The following is a 25,850-nucleotide window of genomic DNA, read 5'->3' as shown; positions in this document are numbered from 1 at the left end:
ATGAACCAACCTAAACTAAAGGTACTTATCAAGAATTGTTTCTTATATTCCTGCTTATATTCTTGCATAAAAGCCACAATCTACAAAAATGATGAAAACCTTGAAACTTCATTTCATTTGAACTTTGCAAGATCATCACTTGGTTGAAACATCAAGTATTCGTGTAATATTACATAGCTAAACGTTCAGCAAAACTCTTATTACAAACTTAAACACAAAGACATACAACTGGAGTTCAAAACAAACTAAGGAACCGAATTACATCTGTGCTCAAAGATCAAGTACATCTTGATTCCTCCTATATAACAAAAGAGTTAAACTACTTTACAACACAAAAACTATACATTCTAACAAACGAGAATCACAAAATTCTTGCCACCTCTAATACTCTCGTTACTTCTAAGAAAAACCTGTGCACTGAAATATAATAGAGTGAGCTACGAAGCCTAGTAAGTTTTAAGCTCCATGGGCCTTTAATAAGAATGCATGTAAATCAAATACTTTATGGGTATGCTAGCTTTGATAAAATAGCCTTCATACTATTCATATTGCTCTTGAACTAACTTATAAGCTCTTAGATGAAAGTACTTCATTTTCCTTTCATATAATCATAAAATGACATAATAAGGAACATAAACATAATTCAATAACCTTATCTTTTTTTTAAAAAAACTATAAAATGCTTCATCATAAACTTCTTTTCGTGAGAGCTTTTTAACCTTTCATAATGCATTTAAACAAAATAATTCTCTCATGATGAATTAACATAATATAGTTGTTCATAACATATTGGTTAGTCCATAGCTAATAAGTCTGTACTTGGTGCATGTGCACGACAGAGAAGGCCTCATCACATTAGGGTGCCTTCATATGTATGATATTGTCCTCTCTGGGAGGCCTGATGGCACATCCCCTCAAGGTTTTGTTCCTCTTCACCGTCCGTACAGATTGGGAAGAAGGTCTTATTCAGATTAGAGTTATGGGTAGCCCTATTTCCTCCACTTTAAATAGCCAAACAGATGACATTTTCCATGGAAAGCCAGTAATTAACCCCTACTGGCCGAGTTCAGATCACCAGAGGACATAAACCCGAAAACATTTCATAATAGTAGCATATCCACTTCATTCTTAAATATTATGTTCGTAATATAAGTACTAGCATCAATATGCTGAAATTATCATATATATATATAAGATTGAACAACTCATGAACATATATTTTACTTAAATCATGCTTATATGTAATATCTCTAATTAAAAACTTTAATGCATAATACTTTTCTAAACAATCTTTATACTTATCAAAAGCACATGTCACAAATCTCTTACCTGAAAACAGAAGACGCGAGAGATTTGTACAAGAGGAGCTCAAGCGTCCATGTTCTCATTCTCGTCACCTAGATAAAAGACCAAAACATATTACTGACAAACTCTTCCTAAGTATTTAAACTTATATCTCAATCACAACCTATGTCACGCCACAAACCTGAAAGGGTCCAAAGCATGAAAAAGACATCTCAAAGGTCCCTGTAGATTTTGTTCCTTTTGACAATTCAATCCAAATAAAATCATATCAAGTACCAGCATTAAGAATTATCATAATAATTCCATTAAATATACTCCCAAAGTAAATCAGAACTCTATGCAATAAATATAATGACCATTGGTCACAAAAGAATGGAGGTCTGAATAAATAATTACATATTATCAACTTGTCCCATTAGTGGAAAAAAAGGCATAACCACTATTAGATACAAAAGAATCGGGTTAAGCTTACTCTAAGTTATGCATCATCAATTCTCTCCATCACAAAAGTCAACCTCCATTAGCAGTTAGTCTAACTATTGCTAGCCACCAAAAAGCTGTTTCAAAACGATAGTTGTCTACTCTAAAAAAGTTTGTAAAATAATGGAATGAGACAAAACCCAATAAGTAGCATAATTAATGGGGGTAGGGGAAATTCAAGTTTCATAATAAGTAGCGTTTTACAAAACATGCTATAATTTGGGAATTTCCATTTAATTTATGCAAAACAATTTCATTAACTACATAACAAGAATGATAGGAATAGTTTAGTACCAAGCTTCCAAAAATAACTATGAAACTACATTTCATTCACTATGAGCCATTAAAATATCCAATACCATTTCAAAACTAGAAAACCTCACCCAAGATGCAACAAGGACCAACAAGGACGGAGATATCACCCAGACATCATACCGCCACAAACAAGTTAGAGCCCGAACACACTAGCATGATACGCACCTCTTTTGGCATGTGGTCTATTGGCCCTACCAAGCCTCACCCACACCCTCAAGGATTTACCTATTTCCTCCATGAACAGTAGGGGATAACACGTCATGTGGTATCTTGGCCCTGCCTAGCCTCACCCACACACTTAAGGATTTACCTCTTCCCCCCATGGGCAGCAGGAAATGACGTGTCACACAGTATCCCTTTTTGCAGGTGGTCTTTTGGCCCTATAGGCAGTGGCCTCACTCACACACTCAAGGATTTACCTGTGTCATGAAAAGTGTGAGTCTCTAACTTGGCTTGTTATCACCAAAATGGGGTAATCACCAACATCATAGCACAAGGGCAAAGCCACATCAAAATCTCACAAGTTCAATGTATTCAAAATACATAGTTTACTTCTAAGTAGTTTCATAAGATATTACAACAACCAAATATCCACAATATTCTCAAAAGTATTTCTTGTCAAAAATGTTTAACACCAGTATTTCCCAAATAATACAAGACAAGATAAATAAGCATCTTTAAGTTTCCAATATACCATAAAGTCCATGAATTCCTTATCATAGGATTAAGTCAAAGATGCTCATATTTTCCATGTAAACAATCCATGCATTTCCCTAAATGCAATACCAAATATGATGCATTTTTATATATAATAATGTATAATAGGGTCACAACACAACACTTTTAAGAAAACTTATATCCATATATAATTTTCCAAAATGTGTTTGACCCAAAAACAACATTTTGTCTTACATATTTCAAGAGCATTTGGAAGAGTAAGGCACTTGCTGTTACTTTGAGTGACATCGAGCCTAAGGATGATTCCGACAATGAGGATGACGGAATCCTGAATGCCTTCACTATCACTGTCAATCCTATTGATGGGATTGTTGAAGATGTGGATGAAGAAGAGGAATTGGTGGAGTCTAAGTTTGAGAAGATGGATGATCAAGATGATATCCATACAGCGTATGAGAAATTATACAAGCTTTCTGAGAAACATGAAAAACTTTATAGGCTGACCACCAAGAAGCTCAGTGATGTGGAACTTGATCGTGAAAAGCTTTCCATAAAGTTTGATGGGGCCAATCAGACTATTGGAGCACTGAGGTTCAAGAACAATTTCTTGGCTGAGAAGACTAAGAAGTTTGAAGGGGAGCTATTTCAAGTCAGAGCTCAATTGGAAAGGACTTCAAGTGCAAAGCATAATGAGATGCTCAGTCTTCAAAAATCTGCTTATGATCAAACAGGTTTAGGGTATGGTCTCTCTTCTTCTAATATTGCTTCTACTAGTTCTACTGTTTTTGTTCCTATTGCTAATAATGTTGAAATTAAGAACAATGATGTTAAAACTGATTTAGCTAGTAAGAACATAGACAAAGGTAAATCTATCTTAGGAGCACTCCCTAAGCAAAATAAAAAGGAAGCTAAAAACCTTAGGGCTAAAAAGGCTAACTCTCAAAAGCCTAAACAGAAGAAGTAGCATCTTTGTCATCATTGTGGAGTTGCCGGTCATACTAGACCAAATTGCTATAAGTGGTTAGCTACTCAACAGAGCAACGACATGGTAGCATTTGGAAGCCAGAATCAGTCTCAATCCTCTCTTGCTCCCCTTAGAGATCTTCTTAAAACCCTCGTGTTCCTTTCGAACTTAAACGGTTTCAATTCTTCCCTCTCACTGCCAATTCAAGGGTTTAATCAAAGGAAAGATTCTTCTAGGGTGTGGAAAGAAAATGGCTTCAAGTGATTCTATCACTTTTCTCTTTCTCTCTTCTTGTTTTTGTGTGTGCATTACTTATGTATTTGCTTTCAAGTTTTGAGTCAGTCTAGTTTTATACTTTACTTTATTTAACATGTTTTTGTTTGCTTTCAGTTTTATTTATTTTGTTTTTGATATAAAAATAATAATAATAATTGAAAAAAAAAAAAATACAAAAACAATGTGTGTTTTGTGTACATTGGTACTTGTGTACTTTGGATGACCATTGAAACAAAGTTTTCTAAATTTTGTATCTTTTGTAGCTTAGATGAGCATCTCTATGTACAACTAAGCAAGTGAGTTTTGTGGCTCATGTTTGTGATGAGTAAGATTAAGTAATATCTGGTACTTAACACTCGTATCACTCTTTTTGATGGGAAGGATTAGAAAATCCTAAGAGAAAAGTATAAATAACCATCTCACCACTGTTGCCCGCCAATCATGAAATGACATTTGTGTGCTTTGACATAGTAAAATTGGAATGTCAAAAGCTTAACATAATTGGGTATTTTTTTTTCTATCTCTTATATGCTCATGCATGATTTGCTTTAAAAAAAATATATGCAAAGAAAAATAAAAAGCAAAAAGATCAAAATACTTTAAATATAATTACAAGCGTGTATTATCGGAGATGTAGGAGTTATAGGATATACCTCGAAGGTGATAGTCCCCATCAAATAGTTATGATTGTGTGTGAGTTAAAGTGATTTTCTCATATCTCAAATCGTCATAATATGTATACACTTATGCAATCTTGCAATGTTTTTCACACACAAGACGCAATATTCTTTGCTACTCTTGATACATGTGCAGGTACAATGTGATTTGGCCATCACAAGGTTTATATGCGTTAATGTATGCTCACTAAACTGTTTTAACTTGTTTTTTGAAATATAAAATTGGTTAGATTTGTTCAGTATGTGTGTGTGTGTTTTTGGGATCTATGTGCTTAAAAATTGTTGTTGAAAGATGATTTTGAGAACTTAAAATGTTAATTGGATATTTGGTTGAGTTGCATGCTTGATTACATTCATATCTGGTTTTTTTTTTTTTTTTTTTTTTTTTTTTTTTTTTTTTTTTTTTTTCTTCTTGAAAAACTAATTTTAAGCAATCTTGACACCTCCTCGACACCTGGCTATCTATCGAGCTCTTAAGCTGTTTGTTATCGCAATCTCGACAGATCCTCGACAGCTAGGTGGATCGATCAAGAAAGTTCCTGGATCCTCGATAGCTTCATGACAGCTGGTGGCTCGATGGAACTTCTTTTCTTGTGTCTTTGCCTTGTACCTTGACACCTTCTCGATAGTTACATCTGTCGACGTTGTTTTTCTCGACACCTTCCTCAACCGATGGCTCGACACCTTTCGACACCTCTATTTGTCGAACTTTACTGAACCTCTATATATAGGTTCTGTGTGATCCGACCTTCATTTCTCTCAATCTCTCTCTCGATACCTTTGTGTTCTCTCCTCCCTAAACACTTTTTCTCACTCTAAACCTCAATTCCAAGTGTTCTTCAAGCTTTCTCAAGTTTTTTTCTTCACTTGGTATGTTTCTTATCTCTCTTTTACATGCATTTCATGTTTTGAAACCTAGGTTTTGGGGTTTTTAAAAAATTTTGGGGTTTTTCAAAATTAATGAGTTATTGTTGAAATTTTGGGATGGATTTTTGATTAAATGAGTTTAAAATCTCATGCATTGCATCACACATGCATTATAACTATATTCTCATGCATTTAGATGTGTGATATATATGTTAAACTGATTGTGTGCTAGTATGATTGGATTGGGCTGAGCCCATGATGCAATTTCCTTTGCATGTCACATGTTCATGCATTCCCCATGCATACGTACTCCTTTTTCAATATACTTGCTATATTTGAAATTTGTTGGGACTTTTTTGATTGTTTATTTCTCTCCCTCTCTTTTCTGTTTACGTTAGTCGTGTCTATGGCACCTAAGCGTAAGTCAGCTCCATCCCAGAACCCTTTGCGTTCTAGGGCATCATCTTAGTCTTCTGATCCTACTCCTTCTCATATTCGGTTCCACGATGAGGATGTCCGAAAGTACTTCTCTGAGAACTTTTCTCGATGAGGTGTTCATTTGAAACGTCGAGTCATTTTGGCAAACTTTGCTGACACTGACCTACCTGATGTCATTCACAGTTGAGTTTGGGAGTTATTGTGTGACGTCTCGGTCACATGTCCCTCCGTGCTGATTTAGGAGTTTTACTCCAACATGCATAGATTCGATTCTTTAATACCTCTCTAATCTACTCGCATTTAAGGTACACGCATTGTTGTCACACCGTAACTTGTTGCGAATGTGCTTCATGTCTTGAGGGTAAAGCATCTTGACTACCTTGGATATGAGTGTTTGAGGACTGTATCCAAAGACGAGATGATCTCTGCTTTCTACGAGTGCCCTTCTGATTGGGGTAACAGTTAGTTTATACCATGTAAGGCCTTTGCTAAAGGTCCTAGATTCATAAACATGGTGATGACTTTTTTTTTGCACCCACTCTCTCATTACAACTCTATCACAGAGCCTCGTGCTCGATTTTTGTTGTCTCTTCTTGAGCATCTCACTATTGATTTTCCTTCACATTTTATTTTCTCTCTTATAGATGTGTATAGGGATATGGCTACCTGTTATAAGCTCATTTTCCCTTCGGCTACCATGCGGATTTTATGCCATTTTTCTGTTCCTTTTCCCTCTTCTGACCTTTTCTCTGTCATGTGTGCCATAGACGTCGCAACTGTTAAACGTAGCGAGGCGCAGTTTCGGTCACGTGGTCGATGCAAAACTGTAAGTGCACAGTATCGTAGTTTTATAGTAAAGTGATGAGAAGAATATCGTCCTCAGGGATTGGTAACTTACTTTTGACAAATACCAAAATTTTGCTAATCTCAATTTTATCTAGAGAAATCACTAAGATTTTTGTAATTGGAATTTAAAATAAAATCAAGCTCAAGAAAATACACAGAGGAAAAACAAGATGTTGCTCGAGAATCAAATTAATGGAGAGAAAACTTCTAGGAAATCAATTTCATCTAATCCCTCACTATACTATACTCATCTAGCTAATTGAATTTAATTCTCTCTGTTTGTTAGCAATCTCCAAACTCATCCAAAAGCCTCTTTCGACAATCAATTGGAAACATTCTTGTTCATTATTTTATACAAGAGTATGCAACTTAATAAAGCAAGAAAGCATTAAGATCAACAATGTTAATACTAAAAAAGTTCATACAAGTCTTTCGATCTCTATATTTACCTATGCCGAAATATTCAAGATCTATCCTATAATTCCCTCTTTTGACAGCAAATCACAAGATCAAAATCATCTAATTAATGGTCAGTTAATTAGAAGCAATAAGCTCAGAATAAATTAGACAAAAATGAAGAGAATTAATTCAAATTACCATAGAAAAGCAATCAAAATTCGGAATTAGATTACATCGTTTTCCTAGAATAAAGAAGATTTAGTTCATACTAAAAATTAAACTCAATAGAAATGAATTCACCATAATGTATCTGAGAAGATTGTAAGGACAAATGGATGCTTGAAATAATCTCTCGTTTTCGTCTCTGCTGCTTCGTCTTCACAGTTCAACGTCGTCCTCTGTTTTTCAGTTTAGCACCCTTTCCTTTTTTTTTAGTTCAGTGCTCCCTTTTCTTTCTTAAACATGTTGCCCTTCTATTTTCAACCCAAAACGTGTTTCCTTCAAAAGCCCAACTCTCTCTCCCCGTTTTATGCTTCTAACATTTGGGTCTTCATTTTCTTCAAATTTGGAATAAAATTTAAATAACAATAATGAAATCTAAAATCAACAAAAATAAATAAAATTAGACTAAAGTTTAAAGTTGAGAAGTGATAAATTATGCTACATTATGCAAGTCATCATCACAGCAGTCGGATTTAGTAGCTCCTTCCTCCCGTTCAGCTCCATCTCGTTCTGCTTCATCCACATTCACTCCCTCCTCTTCTACAAGCGATGTGTCACTTGGAGACATCATGGCGTAGCTGCAACGCATGGATGCTTGCCTTGATACACTCTTTACAGAGTTGTATCAGGTGAACATTCGTGTCGGTCATATTGCACGACGGCAGGTGTTCATGGGTGACTTTGTTCCTAAGGCTTCTCCTCCACCTTCTCCAGTGGTTTCTGATTTTGAGGATGAGGATGGTGATGATGGTGAAGACGAGGATGCTTCTGATGATGATGATGATAGAGATACTAGCTCTACCAATGAGATGTCTACTTGACACTCTTACCCTTTGTCACTCGTGACAAAAAGGGAGAGTAGTTTTGGATACGAGAGTAGTCTTTCTTATGGGGAGAGTTAGTATAGGACATCTTTGTTAGGGGGAGTGTTGATATTATTGAGGGATGCTATGAGGATTACATGTATCTTTTTCTTTTCTCTATTTTAGATACATTTATTCTTGTACATGGGTCTTGTGACCATTATTGACATACACTGTACTTATTCCTTATATATGTTGATGTATGTTTCTTTCACCTACCCTTGCATGTGTTGTTTCTTTTCTTTCTTTATACACATGGCTTTTATTACTTATATGCAATATATTATTTCTGTTTCATACAAAGATGTCTTGATGAGTTTTGTTTAAAGTGTTTCAGAAATACAGGTTGTCAAAGTCTACTTGCTATAAACTCTCTTCTTACAAAATTTTTCAAAAGTTTGTGTTAGGATAGATTTTATTGTATTCAACAAGTGAATATAAGTTAAGTGATTTATAACTTCTCTTATATCTCATTTGTTTGTTATGGTTTTGTCATAGATTGCCAAAGGGGGAAATTGTTAGGACATATGTGATTCACTTGTTAGAAACATATGTCACTATTTTATGTAATTGGCTAATTCTTTGACAAAATACACTTTACTTGTAACTGGGTAGATCTAGGATGTGTTTAATACTTCAAGAAACTGTGTTTCAAGATCAAGTATTAAAACCATGCAAGTTTGTCTAAGAAACAAGCTGAAAAAGTGTTGTTCATTAAAGCTCAACAGCTAGCTTGACAGCTATCTATCTATCGAGACCTGTAGAGTTGTTGAAACTCGTGGCTCGACAGTAGCTCGACAGATAGGGTATCTGTCGAGGTTTATGAAAAATAGAATTTCAGTTCTATTTTAACTCCAATCCATGTTTATGTGTTTGGGCTTTCTTTTCTCACAACCCTAGACATATAAATGGATTATTTTAATGGCCGTCAAAGTGTTCACAAGTTGCACAAGTGTTGAGCAAAGTTTGTTTAAGAAAATTGTGACCGGAGACAGAATTTGCCCTAGTTCATCATTCTTGTGAAGAAGTTGCTGTGTTTGTGCACCATAAGGTTTTGTGACCAAACATCTTCTTGATCTTCATCGTTGGTTAGTCACATACTGGGAACCGTGTGTCAAAAGGAGAAATTGTTACTACAGAAAAAGTCTAATTGGGTATTAGGGTAAGGGTTCAACTGTAGGTTGGTATAAGGTATAAGGATGCTTTTACTTATAACCGCTTGTTGTGATAATAGTAGAATTTCGAGAGTGGTGACTTTAAAATCACCTGGAGGAGGTTTTTGTTGTATTGGTTTTCCCCATTTGTAAACAAATCTCCGTATCAAATTTATTTTTCGCTACATACTTAATTTATTGGTGATTTGTTTGTGCTACCATGCGTTTGCATGTTAATTAACTTAATTAATTCATTTGGCTAAATTAATTGGTTAATTTATCACAATAGGTCAATTCATTTTTGGCCTATCAATTGCAATTGGGAAAATAGGTTACTAAACAAGTAGTTATTCAATATTCTCAAAGTTTTACAACGTGATAGTTCCTCTCTCACGTTAATTAGATTTATATGATAATATTCACCATTCATATAAGATAAAGGAGTACTATGTTTCTCTACTCTAAGAGTATCTAGTAATTTTCCGTGATTAACAGGGGTGGCGCTAGCTGACTTGCAAAAAAATATATATATTATATATAATATTTTTATTTTTATTTTATTTTGACCCCTAAATAAAATTTTCAACACTCTGACCTTATTTTTTTTCAAAGTACAGCTGAAATAAAATTGAATATGATCTTCTTACCAATATCTTAGCATTTTTAAACAAAGAAAAAAAGCCCAACAACAAACCAATTTGATCTAAAACCTTGAAAAAAAAAGTTGCTAAACATAAATGTGTTTTTAATTTGTTATTTGTTGAGTAGGGACTACGGGCGTGGGATAGGTTGAGGGTGATTGGGTGAAGACAAAAACAAATGTTAACAGAACAAAAATTTTCTTAGTCCACTTGGGAACAACTTATCTTACTTTTGCTGAAAGCAGCATAAATAAAAGGTAAAGGCTAAATAAAACAAGTAGGGACTCACATGGAACCTACATATAGTGGGACAAAAAAGAGAGCAATAAGCTCGCTTTATAATCAAAACTCAAACACACACTTAATAAAATTACAAAGTGCAATAGTTGTAAAAGTTGAGTTGAATTGTTAAATAAAAGAATCGTAAAGAGTAAAGACAAACTAATAGATAAAAGAATTTTGAGCAATAGTAATTACAATTCACTTAACAATAATAATTAATACGTCTATTGTATTTATAAACAATAGATGATTTTTCAGATTTCATCTTAACAACAATAATTAGTATGTTCATTGTATTATGAACCAATATGTCAAATGAAGTAAGAGTTTATCTTTTATTCTCTTGTATGTTGGTACTGTAAGGTTGAATTTAATCAACTATCTTATTGGCTTTATTCCGTGCCAAATTTGCTTGTATTTCAGCATTTAGTAACCCTGTATTTAGGTGGGTTTTGTTGTAAGGGTAGTGAGTGAGATAGAGTGTCGAATGCTCAAGAGTGTGCAAGAAAACAGAGACTCGCGGCTAGATCTAGCGAGTGACTCGCGGCTGCAAGCCGCCAGATGCAGCACACGTGCCAAACATGCCAGAAGGTGAACAGCCATGCTAGCTAGAGCACTACAGGACAAAACAGGACAACTGGCCATATGGTTATCTCGCGACTGGATCTCGTGACTCAGTCAAGTCGCGAGGCCAAGCTGCGAGCCAGCCCTGTTTTGAAAAACCTGACGTTTCACATTCCTCTCTCACCCTAGTATATATACCCCCTATACCCACAAAAGAAAGAGAGCTTTTAGAGAGAATTTTGAGAGAAAAACCCTAGAGTAAAACAAGATTGATTCACCTACAATCTATACATTAGAGTCTCTTCAAATTTCTCAACTCTCTTCCTCTCCATTGTCAAACTCTTGAGAGGCATTTTACCAAAACCTTGTTCTCACCATATTCATTACTGTGAGAGGGCTGTTTGGTGTTCTGGGAAGCAGTTAGGAAGGAACCAATCTACATTAGTTCCTGCTATGGTCTAGTAGCGGAATTTGAGAAGCTAGAAAAGAAAAAGGTTCAGCGCAACCTCGTTGGAGCAAGAAGCTTGGAGGGCTTAGGTGCACTGGGTAGATTAGGCTTGGAGGGTTTATTGCTGTCCATATATCCCAACTACATTTTCTAGTGGATTGTTTACCGCTTGGAGGGCGGCGAAGAGATTTTACACCGAGGGCTTTGGTTTCCTCTTCGATAACACATCGAGTGTTGTCTTTGTGTTTGCATTTTCCTTCCCTTTTTATCTTTGCCTTTTATTATCTGCTGTGGGTTGTGATTTTAATTTGGCTTAAATTGTTTTTCCAATTCTATATTATAGCTTTTGTTTATTTTCCGCACACTAGTTGTTTGACATAAAGCTTGAATTGGTTAATTTGTAAATTGGAAGTCTAAACATTCAAGGATGTTTTTACACTATTTGAACTTTCAATTGGTATCAGAGCGGGTACACTTCTAGTGGTTTCATTACCATTGTGTGATCCTTGACTCCCTATTGAGATGGATCGGTCTCAATCCCTAAATGCACTTCCATATTTTGATGGTAGTAATTATGCTTTTTGGAAGGTTCGCATGAGAGCTTTTCTGTGTTCCATTGATGAATCTGTTTGGGATGCTGTTGAGATAGGTTGGACCAAGCCTAAGGAAGCCAAATCCTCATGGGATAAGGCAGCACTCGCTGCATCTAATGCTAACAGTAAAGCACTCAATACTATTTTCTATGGTGTGTCTCCAGATGAATTTCACAGGATCTCTCACATTACCGTTGCTAAAGAAGCATGGAAGATATTGGAGACCACTTACGAAGGCACGAAGAAAGTAAAAGACACCAAGCTGCAGATGCTAACCACTCGGTTTGAGGAATTAAAAATGAGTGGGGATGAGTCCTTTGACTTTTTCTATAGTAAGCTGAATGAGGTGATTGTAAGCAAGTTCAATTTGGGAGAGAAAACGGAGGATTCTAAAATTGTAAGGAAGATCTTTCGATCATTGCTGGAATGTTTTCATACTAAAGTGACAGCGATTGAAGAGAGTAAGGACCTTAATGACATCAAAGTCCAGGAGCTGGTTGGTTCTCTTCAGACTTATAAGATGTCACTACCCAATCAACGGAAGAGTAAATCTCTTACTTTAAAACCATTAATGAGAAGGTGGAAGACCATGACTCATCGGGAGAAGATGTGGTTGACAAAGATGTTGCATACCTTGTAAAAATTTTTCGAAAATTCTTGAAATTAAAAAATAATGGCAAATTTGGTGATAAAGGAAAATTCCAAAGTTTCGGAAGGGAGAAAAGGGAATTCAAAAAGAAAGATGGAAAAGAATTCCAATCTACACAAAGTGTCACTTGTTTCGAATGTAACGAGCATGGACACTTTAAGAAAGAATGTCTGAATTATTTGAAATCGAAAGGTTTGTATGCCACGACATTGAGTGACTCAGATTCTGAAGAAAGCTGTGATGGAGAGGGGAACTATTCAGCTTTTATGACTATTGCCCATGTTGAGTCTTCAGACAAGTTGAATCTGCTTGTACGAGACCTTGGAGAACATAGTGATGAAGAATCACTGGGAGTTGTTGAAGAATCAGATGCTGAAGAAGATGAAAGCACAGCCAATCTTCAAGAGAATTATAACTCACTCCTGGAGAAGTCGGGTAAGTACACAAGGGTGGCCAAGGCAGCTGTGAGAAAAATGAAGAAGGCAGAGGGGGACTATAAAAGTCTCCTAATCCGATATAGGGAGGCCAAATGTGAGATAGAAACACTGAATGGTGAGCTGTCAGAAGTTTACACAAAAGTGAGATTTCTTGAGCAAGAGGTTGTGCAAGCGAATGATAAAATAGAGAGGGTCACCACCAAGAAGCTAGATGATGTTATTTCATCTCAAAAGAGCTTTTCAGACAAATCCGAATTGGGATATACCGGAGGAAGTAGCTCATCTAGAAATGTCACTAAAGAAGTGAAGTTTATAAAGGCCAAAGAATCAGCTGATGTTGGTCCTATTGCTGAGAAGCCTAAGATAGAGGAGAAGAGAAATGTGGGGAACGAACGGTTGTTGAATTCACGTAATCAATCTGTGGGTAGGTCTGAATCCCGAGCCAAGTCTTGTCCACGACAACAAAAAGGTCCTAGATCAAATTATGTGTGTCATCATTGCAGACTTCAAGGGCATACTCGACCAAATTATCAGAAGCTGAGAGTAAAGAATAGTGCAACTCCTCAAAGGTCACGAGGACCTAGAAATGATAGAAGAAATTGGGCTAGGGAACCATCAAGAGATCAAAACGGTGATCCCGGAATGATGAACGTGATGAAGATGATTGGGGCATTCACCAACTGCTTGGAAAGCTTCACACGAAGGTTTGAAAGCCCTAACACCCGTACCCAATCCTATAAGGAAATCACCCCAAACGCAAGTGATGTGTGGGTGAAAAAGGGTACTCATGCATAAGCATTACAACATGTCCATGCATTAATACTTCCTATGATTTGTGACAGTGTTTGATTGTTTACTTGTTGTTTATGTTGATGGTTGTTTGTTTGTCTTTTTGTGCATACTTTTGGTTTTCTTTTTGTTTTTTGTTTTTTTTTTATCAATCTTTTTCTTCTTGTGTCAAAAATCCAAAAATCACATAAAAATTAGAAAATCAAAAAGTTTGATTGACATAGTTAAGTTTTGTCTCTAAACTTGTTTTGCCTTGTACCTTTGTGCTAATGACTTTATGCATTTTCGAGCATAGATTGTTTCTTTGCACTCTTATCACTGTGGGAGAAATCTTGAAATCTATGTGATTGTTGTAAATAGATCTTCAAACTTGTCATAAATGATTAGTGAATGATTTTGTTGATCTTAAGACATGCATAGACTTGTGTCTATATATTTTCCCACTTTTTATTTTTGTCTTTGCTAAAAAGAGCTCACCAAATGTAAATCTCCAAATGTAAAGAGCTATTGAACTACAAAAACCTGTCGCACATACTAGTATTCGACTAGGAAAAAGGGAAAGCGACCAAAAATTAAAGTGAAAGTTTATTCAAAAAGCCAAAGGCTATCTCATCAAGGTGAAATATCAAATATCACTCTCACAATAAGAGGTGATTATCTCGAAAGGATCAAATGCTATGATTGAAAGTGGAGTCAAATGTAAAGCTCCAAGTTATGTTATCAAGTTTTGTGGGAGGTCATATATGCATATTTCTATAATTGAGATGGGTCACATAATCTAGTGCTAATTGTGTATGCCTTGGTTGAATTGATTATTGAAATTTCACATTAGACTAAGGACTATCTCACTGTTGATATCTACACACAACACACAAGTTTATGTTCAATAAATGTCATATTCATTTGTGTGATTGTACTTGATGAAATATGTTTTCACATGCTCAATCTTTGTTCATTCAAACACAAAAAGATTTTTGATTGTTTTAGGTGTTTTTGAAAAGTATTTTGTTCTTAAAATCTGAAAATTTCAAAAATTCATTTTTGCCCTATTTTGGCGACTCAGTCGCGGGTTAGTCAAGTCGCAGGCCTCAGTCGCGAGTTCGCTGGTCAATTTTGGCAACTTGTTCAGGAGTGAAAGGTCCAGTCGCGAGGGTTACTCAGAGATTTTCGCGGCTCAGCTCGCGACTCTCTCGCGGGTAGACCTTCCAGTCGCAAAAAATACTTAGAAAATTTTTCAAAATTTTACCTTTGAGTGTTTTGGCGGCTTGACCTGGCAACTTGTTGGCGACTCTCTTAAATCACGAAAAACGCATGTTTGGCAAAAATATGGGCAGTTTTTAAATCTTTTTCAGTTTTCCCTCAAACTTTTGTGACTATTCATCTTCTCTCTCAACTATCTCCTTCCCAAACACTCTGTGTACCCATTTTCAAACTCCATTGTTGCTTCATTTCTTCTCAAAATCATCAAGAAAAGGTATGGGTCTTATTTTCCTCATCTCATATTCTCTGTTTAATGAATGTTTTTTTTGCCATTTGAGTAGATACTATTTTCGAAACATTCTTCTCTTTGTTTGATGGGTATGGCTGGTTGTGTTTGTTGTTGCTTTCATCCGTTTTCATATTGTTGGTCACACTGTGTTTTTTCTTTGTTCTGTTATTTGCCTGTTGTTGATTTTCAAACTTTTTTGATAAATGGGTTTGGTACTTTTTGTGACTTGCTCCATTCATTTGTGTGTGTGTGTTGAAGTATGCTTGCGGCATTGGATTACTTATCTCATATCACTGTGTTTTTATGATGACATAAAATGTGTGTGATTGCATCTTGAAAGTTTCTCTTTAAAACACTTCATTTTCTGAATGTTATGTCTCACTGCCATGTGCTCTATTTTGGGTGTTCTGATCTTTCATTTTGATATTTTATGCCTATTCCTATCTTATGTGGTCTTATTTATGCTATCCGTTCTTAATGTTCGAATGTTGTTAATCTGTGCATATCATGGTCATGGTAGACTGTCTCATTGACAGTTATTTCTGAATTTGTGTTACTCTATGCTCTATTGCACTTTCACCATTTTGTTGCACCTGTCTCATTGTGCACTTTAGTATTGATTGTGGTTCTGTTTGGGTCTGACCTATCTTAAGTTTGTATTTGTGTATAAAATCTCTGGTTTACACTCTTATTTGCATCTAATCATGTTGGTATTTATCTTGTGTGGTGCTATTTTTGGTTCTTTGTTGCGTGCCTATTCTCTTGCAGTTGTCTTGTCGATCCTTTAAGGGCAAAGACATTGTTGCTGACGATCCAACAACCCTAGTTGCTAAGGACTCGACTCTCATCTCAGTCATCTCAAGACTCCAATTTGGAGAGGTTCAGAACCCTGCTTACCTCACACATCTACTCAAACATCTTTGACAAGTCAACTCCTATAGTGGAACGGGTGGTGGAGTTTGACACCTTAGGGACCGCTTTTATCCCTCGAATCTTTAAGCCACGAGATTGGGCAAACTTGTTTGGGAATTTTGTCGATCCAATGAATGAACCGGTTAAGGAATGCTTCTCAAATGCAAGTGATCTTGGAGTTGAACTCATTTTCTGGGTCAGAGGAAAGGAATTTGGCATTTCCCCGAACTCCATCGCTGATATTCTCTGCATCACTAGACCTCAAAATGTGGATCTAACTCCGTACGATGATCGAACTCCAGAGATTCAAGACATTCTACAAGTTCTAGGCTCTGATCATGAAGTATCCAATACAGGCACATCCATCAGCACCGCAAAGTTTGCACCAGAGCTGACCACACTGAAGTTGATTATGTTCTCTAATCTCTACCCACTGTCTAACACTACCTTCATAAATCTTGGGAGAGCTCAATTCCTTTGTGATCTTATTACAGGAGCCCCCATTGACATCTATGCTCACATTTTTCAAACCACGAGGAAGACCGCGGTTCGAACTGCAACTCGAGGATGTATTCCATTTTGCAGTCTCATCATGAAGTTCATTCTTCATGAAGGCATTGTTCCTCCCACAGATGGAAAAATGTTGACCCGTCAGCGTCCAATTTCCATGTACACTCTTCAAGCTAGCAGAAGTCACTCCTCTAAAACACCAAATAGTGCACACATCTCTCCGGTTACTCCATCTGCTCCTGAGTCAGAGACACCTGTACATACCACACCTACTTCGCGTGTCATCCCTGAAGTTCCACAAGCTAGCATTCCGCAAGCACAAACTGATCCTCAAATTGATAGAGTGGGTAGTTTGCTTGCAAATATTCAGAAACGCATTGATGAGATGGTGACACTTCTCTACTCCACCAACAACCATGTTCAAATGCGACTCAAGACCATGGAGAATCAGTTAGAAGCTATTCAACAGAAGTTGGACGACAGCCTTTAGCTATTCGTGCCAAAAAGGGGGAGACCATTCAATAAGGGGGAGAAAGCTCAAAGGGAAGTGTGCATAGTAATAGAGGGAGTACACACATACTTTTGTTTTAAGTCTTATCCTTTAAACTTATGGGTTTATGTTTTTGGATATTAAGTGTTACTATGGGTTTGATACACTATGGTTTTGGTGTTTCTAACTCATAACTTATAAACTTGGTTTACTCTTTTTATATATATTGTTGATGTTATTCAATATATATTGTGCTCTGTACCCATGTTGCTTATGTAAGCTTTTAGGGTTATGTTTTTATACATTTTTGTAGGCTTTATGATTTGTACCATGCTTTATGCAGCCTTTTATACTTTGTTTAAATCAGTACTTCTATCTAAATGTCTTGCATTTTCTTTTAAGTACTGTCACTCTTGTGCCCTTGTAGGATTGTTCCTAGATGCATATATTTAGTGTATTATGCATTGGTTGAGTGTTAGGCATACAAGTAACTTGCTTTATTCTTGTTAACTTGTATGTTCAAGTGTTCATTCCAAGTGTAAAGAAGCACTGTGATCACTACCTTGTGGTGATTACTTGGTTGATCAAGCCATGATTTGATACTTCACTTTATCTTTGCTTGATCACCTTAAGCCTGTTTCATATACATTTCATACTTTTCTGCATACAATGATCATGGTGTATTGTTGTGTTTCAGGAGTTTCATGTTCTTATAATTCAAGTGCTTCACAGCTTCTAGAGTTAGGTGTGAGTGAGTTTTGTTCAACTGTTCCCAACTCACATGTTAAGTCTAGAGTCTGTTTTAGGGTTTTGTCATGAAATAGCCAAAGGGGGAGATTGTAAGATTGAATTTAATCAACCATCTTATTGGCTTTATTCCGTGCCAAATTTGCTTGTATTTCAGCATTTAGTAACCTTGTATTTAGGTGGGTTTTGTTGTAAGGGTAGTGAGTGAGATAGAGTGTCGAATGCTCAAGAGTGTGCAAGAAAACAATGACTCGCGGCTAGATCTCGCGGGTGACTCGCGGCTGCAAGCCGCCAGATGCAGCACACGTGCCAAGCATGCCAAAAGGTGAGCAATCATGTTAGCTGGAGCACTATAGGACAAAACCAGACAACTGGCCATACGGTTATCTCGCGACTGGATCTCGCGACTTAGTCAAGTCGCGAGGCCAAGCCGCAAGCCAACCCTGTTTTGAAAAACCTGACGTTTCACATTCTTCTCTCACCCTAGTATATATACCCCTTATACCCACAAAGAAAGAAAGCTTCCAGAGAGAATTTTGAGAGAGAAACCCTAGAGTAAAACAAGATTGATTCACCTACAATCTATACATTAAAGTCTCTTCAAATTCCTCAACTCTCTTCCTCTTCATTGTCAAACCCTTGAGAGGCATTTTACCAAAACATTGTTCTCACCATATTTATTACTGTGAGAGGGCTGTTTCGTGTTCTGGGAAGCAGTTAGGAAGGAACCAATCTACATTGGTTGATGCTATGGTCTAGTAGCGGAATCTGGAAAGCTAGAAAAGAAAAAGGTTCAGCGCAACCTCGTTGGAGCAAGAAGCTTGGAGGGCTTAGGTGCACTGGGTAGATTAGGCTTGGAGGGTCTATTGTTGTCCATGTATCCCAACTACATTTTCTAGTGGATTGTTTACCGCTTGGAGGGCGGCGGAGAGGTTTTACGCCGAGGGCTTCGGTTTCCTCTTCGATAACACATCGCGTGTTGTCTTTGTGTTTGCATCTTCCTTCCCTTTTTATCTTTGCCTTTTATTATCTGCTGTGGGTTGTGATTTTAATTTGGCTTAGATTGTTTTTCCAATTCTATATTATAGCTTTTGTTCATTTTCCCCACACTAGTTATTTGACATAAAGCTTGAATTAGTTAATTTGTAAATTGGGGGTCTAAACGTTCAAGGGTGTTTTTACACTATTTGAACTTTCAGGTACTATGGTCAAATTTGTAGTAAGGAGATCTTGTAGACTACAAGATTCATTTCCTATCCAAAATTCATCTTTTATTAACACTCCTAAAAATTATTCTAGAGCCACCATTGGTGATTATCCATGACAAATCAGCTAAATATATCCCATTAATTAAGTAGCTACATTTCAAAATTAATTGGAACCCATTTAAGGTCTGCTTGAGATCCGCTTATTTTGCTGAAACTGAATTCTTTTTGTTAAAAGTACTATATATAAAGGTAAAAACTAGCTGAAATAGTACAATGAGACCTATGAATGGTACCAAAAGTGTAGTGGAATCCATGAATAATAGCAAAAATAAACTGAATAGTAAAATAAGTTGGCAAAAATAAATTTTGCCAAATGCACACTTAAGATGACCATTTAAGTGTCACCCATAGGGAAGAGTTCGTTCTTAGCCTAATGAAATACCTTTCTCGGCTTACAAATCCCAGCTTTAATTTCATGGATTAATACAAAAGGCTAACTATAAAAAAACAAATAGTTTCTTAATTAGTTCAACCATTCAGTGTTTATTGCACCTTCGTAATTGTTTCAATTCTGTTAGAAAACCTATTAATTAATAGATAAAACCGTACGCCAACTAATTCACAAAAAAACTGCTTTATTTTATTTCAATTGAGTTTTGTGAAGAGATTTGTTATTCCTAAATTTTAAATATTAATATTACCCTTTAACATAGAATGTTTCTAATATCTTTCTATCTAATAGATATGGGGATCTCCTATTCTTTTCTTTAAACTATTACTTATTAAAAAATAAATAACAACTCAAATCCTCTATTCTATCAACCTTTACCTCGTGGAAAACATGAAATAAAGTAAATTGCAAAAAAAAAAAAAAAAAAAAAAAACCCATAGCAAAAAGATGTAATATTGGGACATTTGCCCTATATGTGCAAATAAAAGTCGAGTCTATCTTTATTCAGAGTAGAGCATAAACCTTAAAATATTAACACTGAACAATTTACATAAAATTTCACTTATTACTCCATCAGAATGAATAACAACTCACCTAATTTGGCCCCTCCAGAACATAGAAATAAGATTGGGGTACGAAAATTACTTAAGGTTTTCAGTGGCTATAGAATGGATCATAGCACAATCCTACGTCATGTTCAAATTTATTAGCTCAATTCAGAAATGTGCTATGCAGCTATAAATGTCATGAATTAGTAGTGTTATTAAGATCTCTCATTTTGATAATCAAATAAAGGATTTCTTTCTTTCTTTTTTCTTTTTTTGGAAAGGAGACATAATGACCAAACCAAAGGAATACTGGTGTTCATGCATTTTAATTTTAGCAACATATTATAACTATTTCACACCAAAAAAAAAAAAAATTGTTTAGATTTTAGTATTTAGCCTTTATTTAAATATTTCTCAAATTTCATTTTTTTTTCAAATTAAAATATGATTTAGCACTATTTCTGGAAAAAAAAAATCAGCAAAAAGATAAATAATCTAATACCAAATGCACACTTAGAGGGACAATTATTAAGTGCCTTATAACTCAATAGTATTGTCTACTTCTCTCGATATAGAGAACTTAGGTTCTAAATAACCATTTATTATTATAAGAATTAATAATAATAAAAAGGTAGATATCTCTGGTTATAATAATAATAATAATAAGTTGATGGTCAACTATGAATTTTATGTATTAAAATTTATTGAATAAAAAATCAAATTCTAAATTAGGGTCAGCGAATTGGTTAATAGCACTTTCAAGTAATTATGTTTGTTTGTGTTGGAAAATTATTAGGTACTCCCGGAGTACCATAAATGCATACTCCCCCCTCTCACATGAATAGTCGGTCTCATCATGAATTTAATTAGTGAGATCCACCATTTATGTGAGAAAAGAAAGTACACATTTATAGTACTCCGGGAGTACGTAATAATTTTCCGTTTACCTAATAATATTCTTACAAGGCTTTTTAAAGAGTAAGAATGGCTATCAATAATATTTAAATTATATATGTAAGATTATTATATTATGCATTTTAATATGTATCTTTTAAGTATTTCCATCCCGCAGTTTTTTATGCATACAAGTAATTTTGTTAAAAATAATAAATTAATATCACAATTATTTTTTGGTGATTACTAATATTGGTTTGTAAAAGTTATTATATAATAAAACTTATAATATTCGTAATATGACTTTAAATTAAATTACAAAATCACCGATGAGTCATCGGTTGGGAATATTCCTTTAAAATATGAGTATATGACCTCTGTAGTTGCTAACTCCAAGACAAGTCAAGGTTTCTTTTTTTGTCGTAGCATACTTGTATTTTAGTCAAGCCAGCCTAGCCAGGCATATAAACTGTTCCAATATTTCTCTCATTCCAACATTAAAATATATATATATATATATATTTCATTGTGGTTGCTAAAATTAGAGAGCAAACTAATCTCTTTATCTGTTATCACCACCACAATAGAATGGAAATTGTGGATAATGTGTTCTCAGATTATGATCGTGCTAAAGAAGTGAAGGAGTTTGATGAAACAAAAGCTGGAGTGAAAGGGCTAGTAGACTCTGGAGTGGTCAAAATTCCAAGATTTTTCATCCATCCACCAGAGAAATTACCAAGTCCATTGTCCAATAATATTGCTAGTGATCATATTTCCCAACTTGTTCCAGTGATTGATCTCAAAGGCTTTGGAAGTGAGCAGCGTAGTGAGATTGTCAATGAAATACGTGCCGCAGCAGAAACATGGGGTACCTTTAAAATGGTTAATCATGGGGTTCCAAGTGCCACCATGGCTGAGTTGTTGGAAGGTATTAGACAATTTCATGAGCAACCCAAGGAGGTGAAGATGAAGTGGTACTCGCGTGATAGAAGTCTACCAGTGAGGTATGTCAGCAATGGATCTCTTTTTCATGCATCCACACCTGCACATTGGAGGGACACTTTGGCGTGTGCTTTCCCAAATGAACAACTAGACAAGGATGAATTGCCTCAAGTTTGCAGGTTATATATAGTAAACACTTGTTTATCTGTTTACAATAAGTGTTCTTTCTTTCTTAACATTTTATGCCAAATTCTTCTTTTTTATTTTTTATTTATATATCAAAGTAAACCTATATATATATATATATGCAACTATAAAGTAATTAAGTAATGACTATAGTGGGTTCAATTTATAAAGTCTCTTACGCGCAGTCAAATAAATGTTTTTGACGTAAATCTTACTTAATTAAGAGAAAAAATTTAATTGATGACTTATTTTGACAGTAAAGGCTAAAGAAATATTATCATAAATCAGAAATCATAAGTTTCAAATCAAATCAAATCTTTAAAAAAAAATAATGAAGGGATTATCGAAGTGGATTACTTTTATTAATCTTTCTTCTGAATTTATTTTACAGGCAGGCAATTACTGAGTTCATGAAATGCATGGTCAAACTGAAGGATATACTATCTGAATTATTATCAGAGGCTCTGGGACTTAGCAGTGATTATTTAGCAAGGTTAGATTGCTTGAGTTCTGAGACTATGGTGTGCAATTATTATCCGATTTGCCCTGAGCCCGAATTGACTTTAGGCGCACCCAAACATTCGGACCCATTTACACTAACCATACTCTTGCAAGATCATATCGGTGGCCTTCAAGTTCTTCACCAAAATCAATGGGTTGATGTGCCCCCAGTGGATGGGGCACTGATAGCAAATATTGGTGATTTTATGCAGGTAAGCTTAGGATGATTCACTACTTGAAATTTACAAGATCTAGCTAGCATTATAAGTTTGGTGCCAAGATTATTGAAATTAATATAAAAGCTACAATTAAATAATTCTAATTCCAAATTTTAGTCTGATGAAATATGCCTAATTTGATAAGAACTTGCTAGAATATGAATATAAATTGTGAAAGAGTAAGAATGTTGAATGGGAATAGTAGTTGAGAATGCTGAATGAGAATAGTAGTTGTTGTGGGCCACTTCAAAGGGACCTAGACCTCCATAGAGAAATAGAGAGAGATGCACTAAGCAATCAGTTTCATTCTTCAATATAAGATATCTAATGTTGAATTATAATTATATATTTATAGAAGACTAGCTTTAATCTCATTAGCCCACATGGCTCAAGATAATTGGTTAGTTAATTCAACTTCGAGTGTGTGATGAAGCTTTTTTTTTTTTTTTTTTTTAATTGGTCTTATTTTGTAGAAAAAAAAAACTGTGTAGGGTTGCATTTTTATATATATAATTTTTATTTTGAAAATCTAATTTATAAGTGAATGAATTAATTTGAAAATTAATAAGAGAGTGGTCCTATTTTTTAGGCAATATTTTAGTAGGAGTTAGAGTTGCATTTTTACCGAATTATCCTTTAATTTTGTTTCTACTTAAATATAGGGGTGTGGGGCATTTTTGAACTAAAAAAATGAGGAATACAAATAGGGGAAGTTCCTTAAATAATAGTATAGATAAAGCATATGGCATACAATGGGGTTCCTATCTAATTCTAATATTTCACATGAATTAAGTGTAAATTTAACCATGTTTTATAAGTTCTTGGGCACCCTCTCCTTACAAATTGGTTTTCAAGAGTTCATCCTACCTATAGGTTCCTAACATAAATCAAGGAAAATGTACATAAATCACAAAATTTTATATATTTCATAACTTAGATTAAATATGACAAATTAAATAGAAATTTACAACTAATGATGAAACCATGAAGCTGTTCTTGGGGTCCGAATAAAAATATGATGAATGGGAAATATTTTATATACAATGTTCCTACATATATAGTAGTATAAAATGGTACAATAAACCAATTTAAAATGTACTTAAGTAACAAAAAATATCCTTCTAAAAAAAAAGTAACAAAAAATATATTTATTAAACTTGATAAATTGTGTAAATATTGAAAAAAATGTTAAATATTTATAAGTTATCTTTAATCAACAATCAATATTTAAGCACTAAACAAGTACATAAAAAATAAGCAATAATACAAAAGATAATTTAGCATCTTTATTTAAATTACATGCCATAAAATGTAAAGACTAAACACTTTATTTGTTTCCCCTTTATTACTTGAGATAATTGTTAGAAAAACTGGTTTCGTTATAATTTTATAAATGTTCAATTAATTTAAGTAATTGTAAATACAATTTATCGTTAATGAGATTGTGACTCTATTTAATTGTAAAATGAACTTTCACTATTTCACTTGAAATAATTAAAGAGGAATATATATATATATATATATATATATATAATATTAGTCTTTTTTTGAAATCATGACTTTCTAATAGATGGAATTCAAGACAACATTATAACCAAGGGTAGAGCTATGTATTGACCTAATTTTTTTTTTTTTTTTTTTAAATAAACCCCTTTAAGTTTTGAATATTTTGGAGCTTTGGCCAACCTAAAAATTATGAGCTCCCTCTTTCAAAAGAAAAAAAAATCGGTAAAATGCATTAAAATCCCTTAAATTTTTATATTGTTGCAGTAAGAACCCCCCCCCCCCCCCCAAAAAAAGAAAAGTTTAGTGCATAAATTATGGTGCTTTAGTAAATAAACTCTTCTATCCATTCTTTGACTATTTTAATGTTTTTATTTTTGCACCAAATTGTTAAAAATGAAAATGAAAGGGTCTTGCTACTATATGCCTTAAAACCCGTTGAATTTTTATGTTGTTCAAGAGATCTAGTGCATTTTTTTTTTTTTTTTTTTTTTTTTGCTGCAAAAAAAACTAAAATAGACAAAGAATGGACATAAGAGGTCTAGTTGTTACACTACTGAAGTTTTTTTTTTTTTTTTTTTAATTTATTTTTAATAATATTTTGTTCAAGTGCACTTGTTTAGACCACCTCTAAAGTCTAACGGTGGAAAATTGCTCTCTCTCTCTCTAAATACCTATACTTTCAATTAAGATTACAGTTTGATCTCTCCAAACAAAATTTTATAACTTCGTCCCTGATCATAACGGAATTAATAAGGATCTCTAATTACAAAAGATTTTAACTAAAAAATTCAAACAATAAAAACCAAATAAGCATATGAAATATATAATTCACTTGTTATACCATTTTTTTTGTAGCTCATCACCAATGACAGATTCAAGAGTGTGGAACATAGGGTATTGGCTGGAAAGATCGGAGCCCGAGTATCAGCAGCATGTTTTTTCATGCCAAGCACAGCTAATAAACTTAAGGCATATGGTCCAATAAAGGAGCTTTTGACTGAGAATAATCCTCCTATATACAAGGAAACCCATCTTACTGAATATCGTGCCCAAGACAGGTCGACAGGGCTAGATGGTACAACCCTTTCTCTTTTTAAACTACCATGAATTTTTTCTTTCTTTCTTTTTTTTTTTTTTTTTTTTTTTTGGGGTCAAAATTGCTTCATCCTGTGAGGGTTGGGAGGCAACTGAATGTAAAAAACTAATAATGAAACCTAATAGTTCGCTCATTATGTTCCATTGTTTTCATTTTGTGCTAATATGATATGATTGATGTATAAAGCATTGGGTATAATAACACCTCTGATTCTTCCTTCTATGGAAAGTGTGGGTATATATATATATACACCTATGACATCTGC

The 25,850-nt window shown here is 34.6% G+C and overlaps 1 protein-coding gene across 1 annotated transcript; it reads left to right on the top strand.

The window, feature by feature from the left end:
• Nucleotides 1-21,642: 21,642 nt before the first annotated feature.
• On the top strand, nt 21,643-25,807 carry LOC126698378 (1-aminocyclopropane-1-carboxylate oxidase homolog 1-like). Its single transcript, XM_050395546.1, has 3 exons — nt 21,643-22,257; nt 22,656-22,977; nt 25,345-25,807. Exons 1-3 carry the CDS (start codon nt 21,725-21,727, stop codon nt 25,594-25,596), a joined length of 1,107 nt encoding a protein of 368 aa, XP_050251503.1. The 5' UTR covers nt 21,643-21,724; the 3' UTR covers nt 25,597-25,807.
• The last annotated feature ends 43 nt before the right edge of the window (nt 25,808-25,850 follow it).

This window comes from Quercus robur, chromosome 9 (assembly GCF_932294415.1).
Source record: "Quercus robur chromosome 9, dhQueRobu3.1, whole genome shotgun sequence".
Classification (NCBI taxonomy): domain Eukaryota; kingdom Viridiplantae; phylum Streptophyta; class Magnoliopsida; order Fagales; family Fagaceae; genus Quercus; species Quercus robur.
Note: the sequence above shows the minus strand (reverse complement) of the source record. Positions and strands in the feature narration are given on the sequence as shown.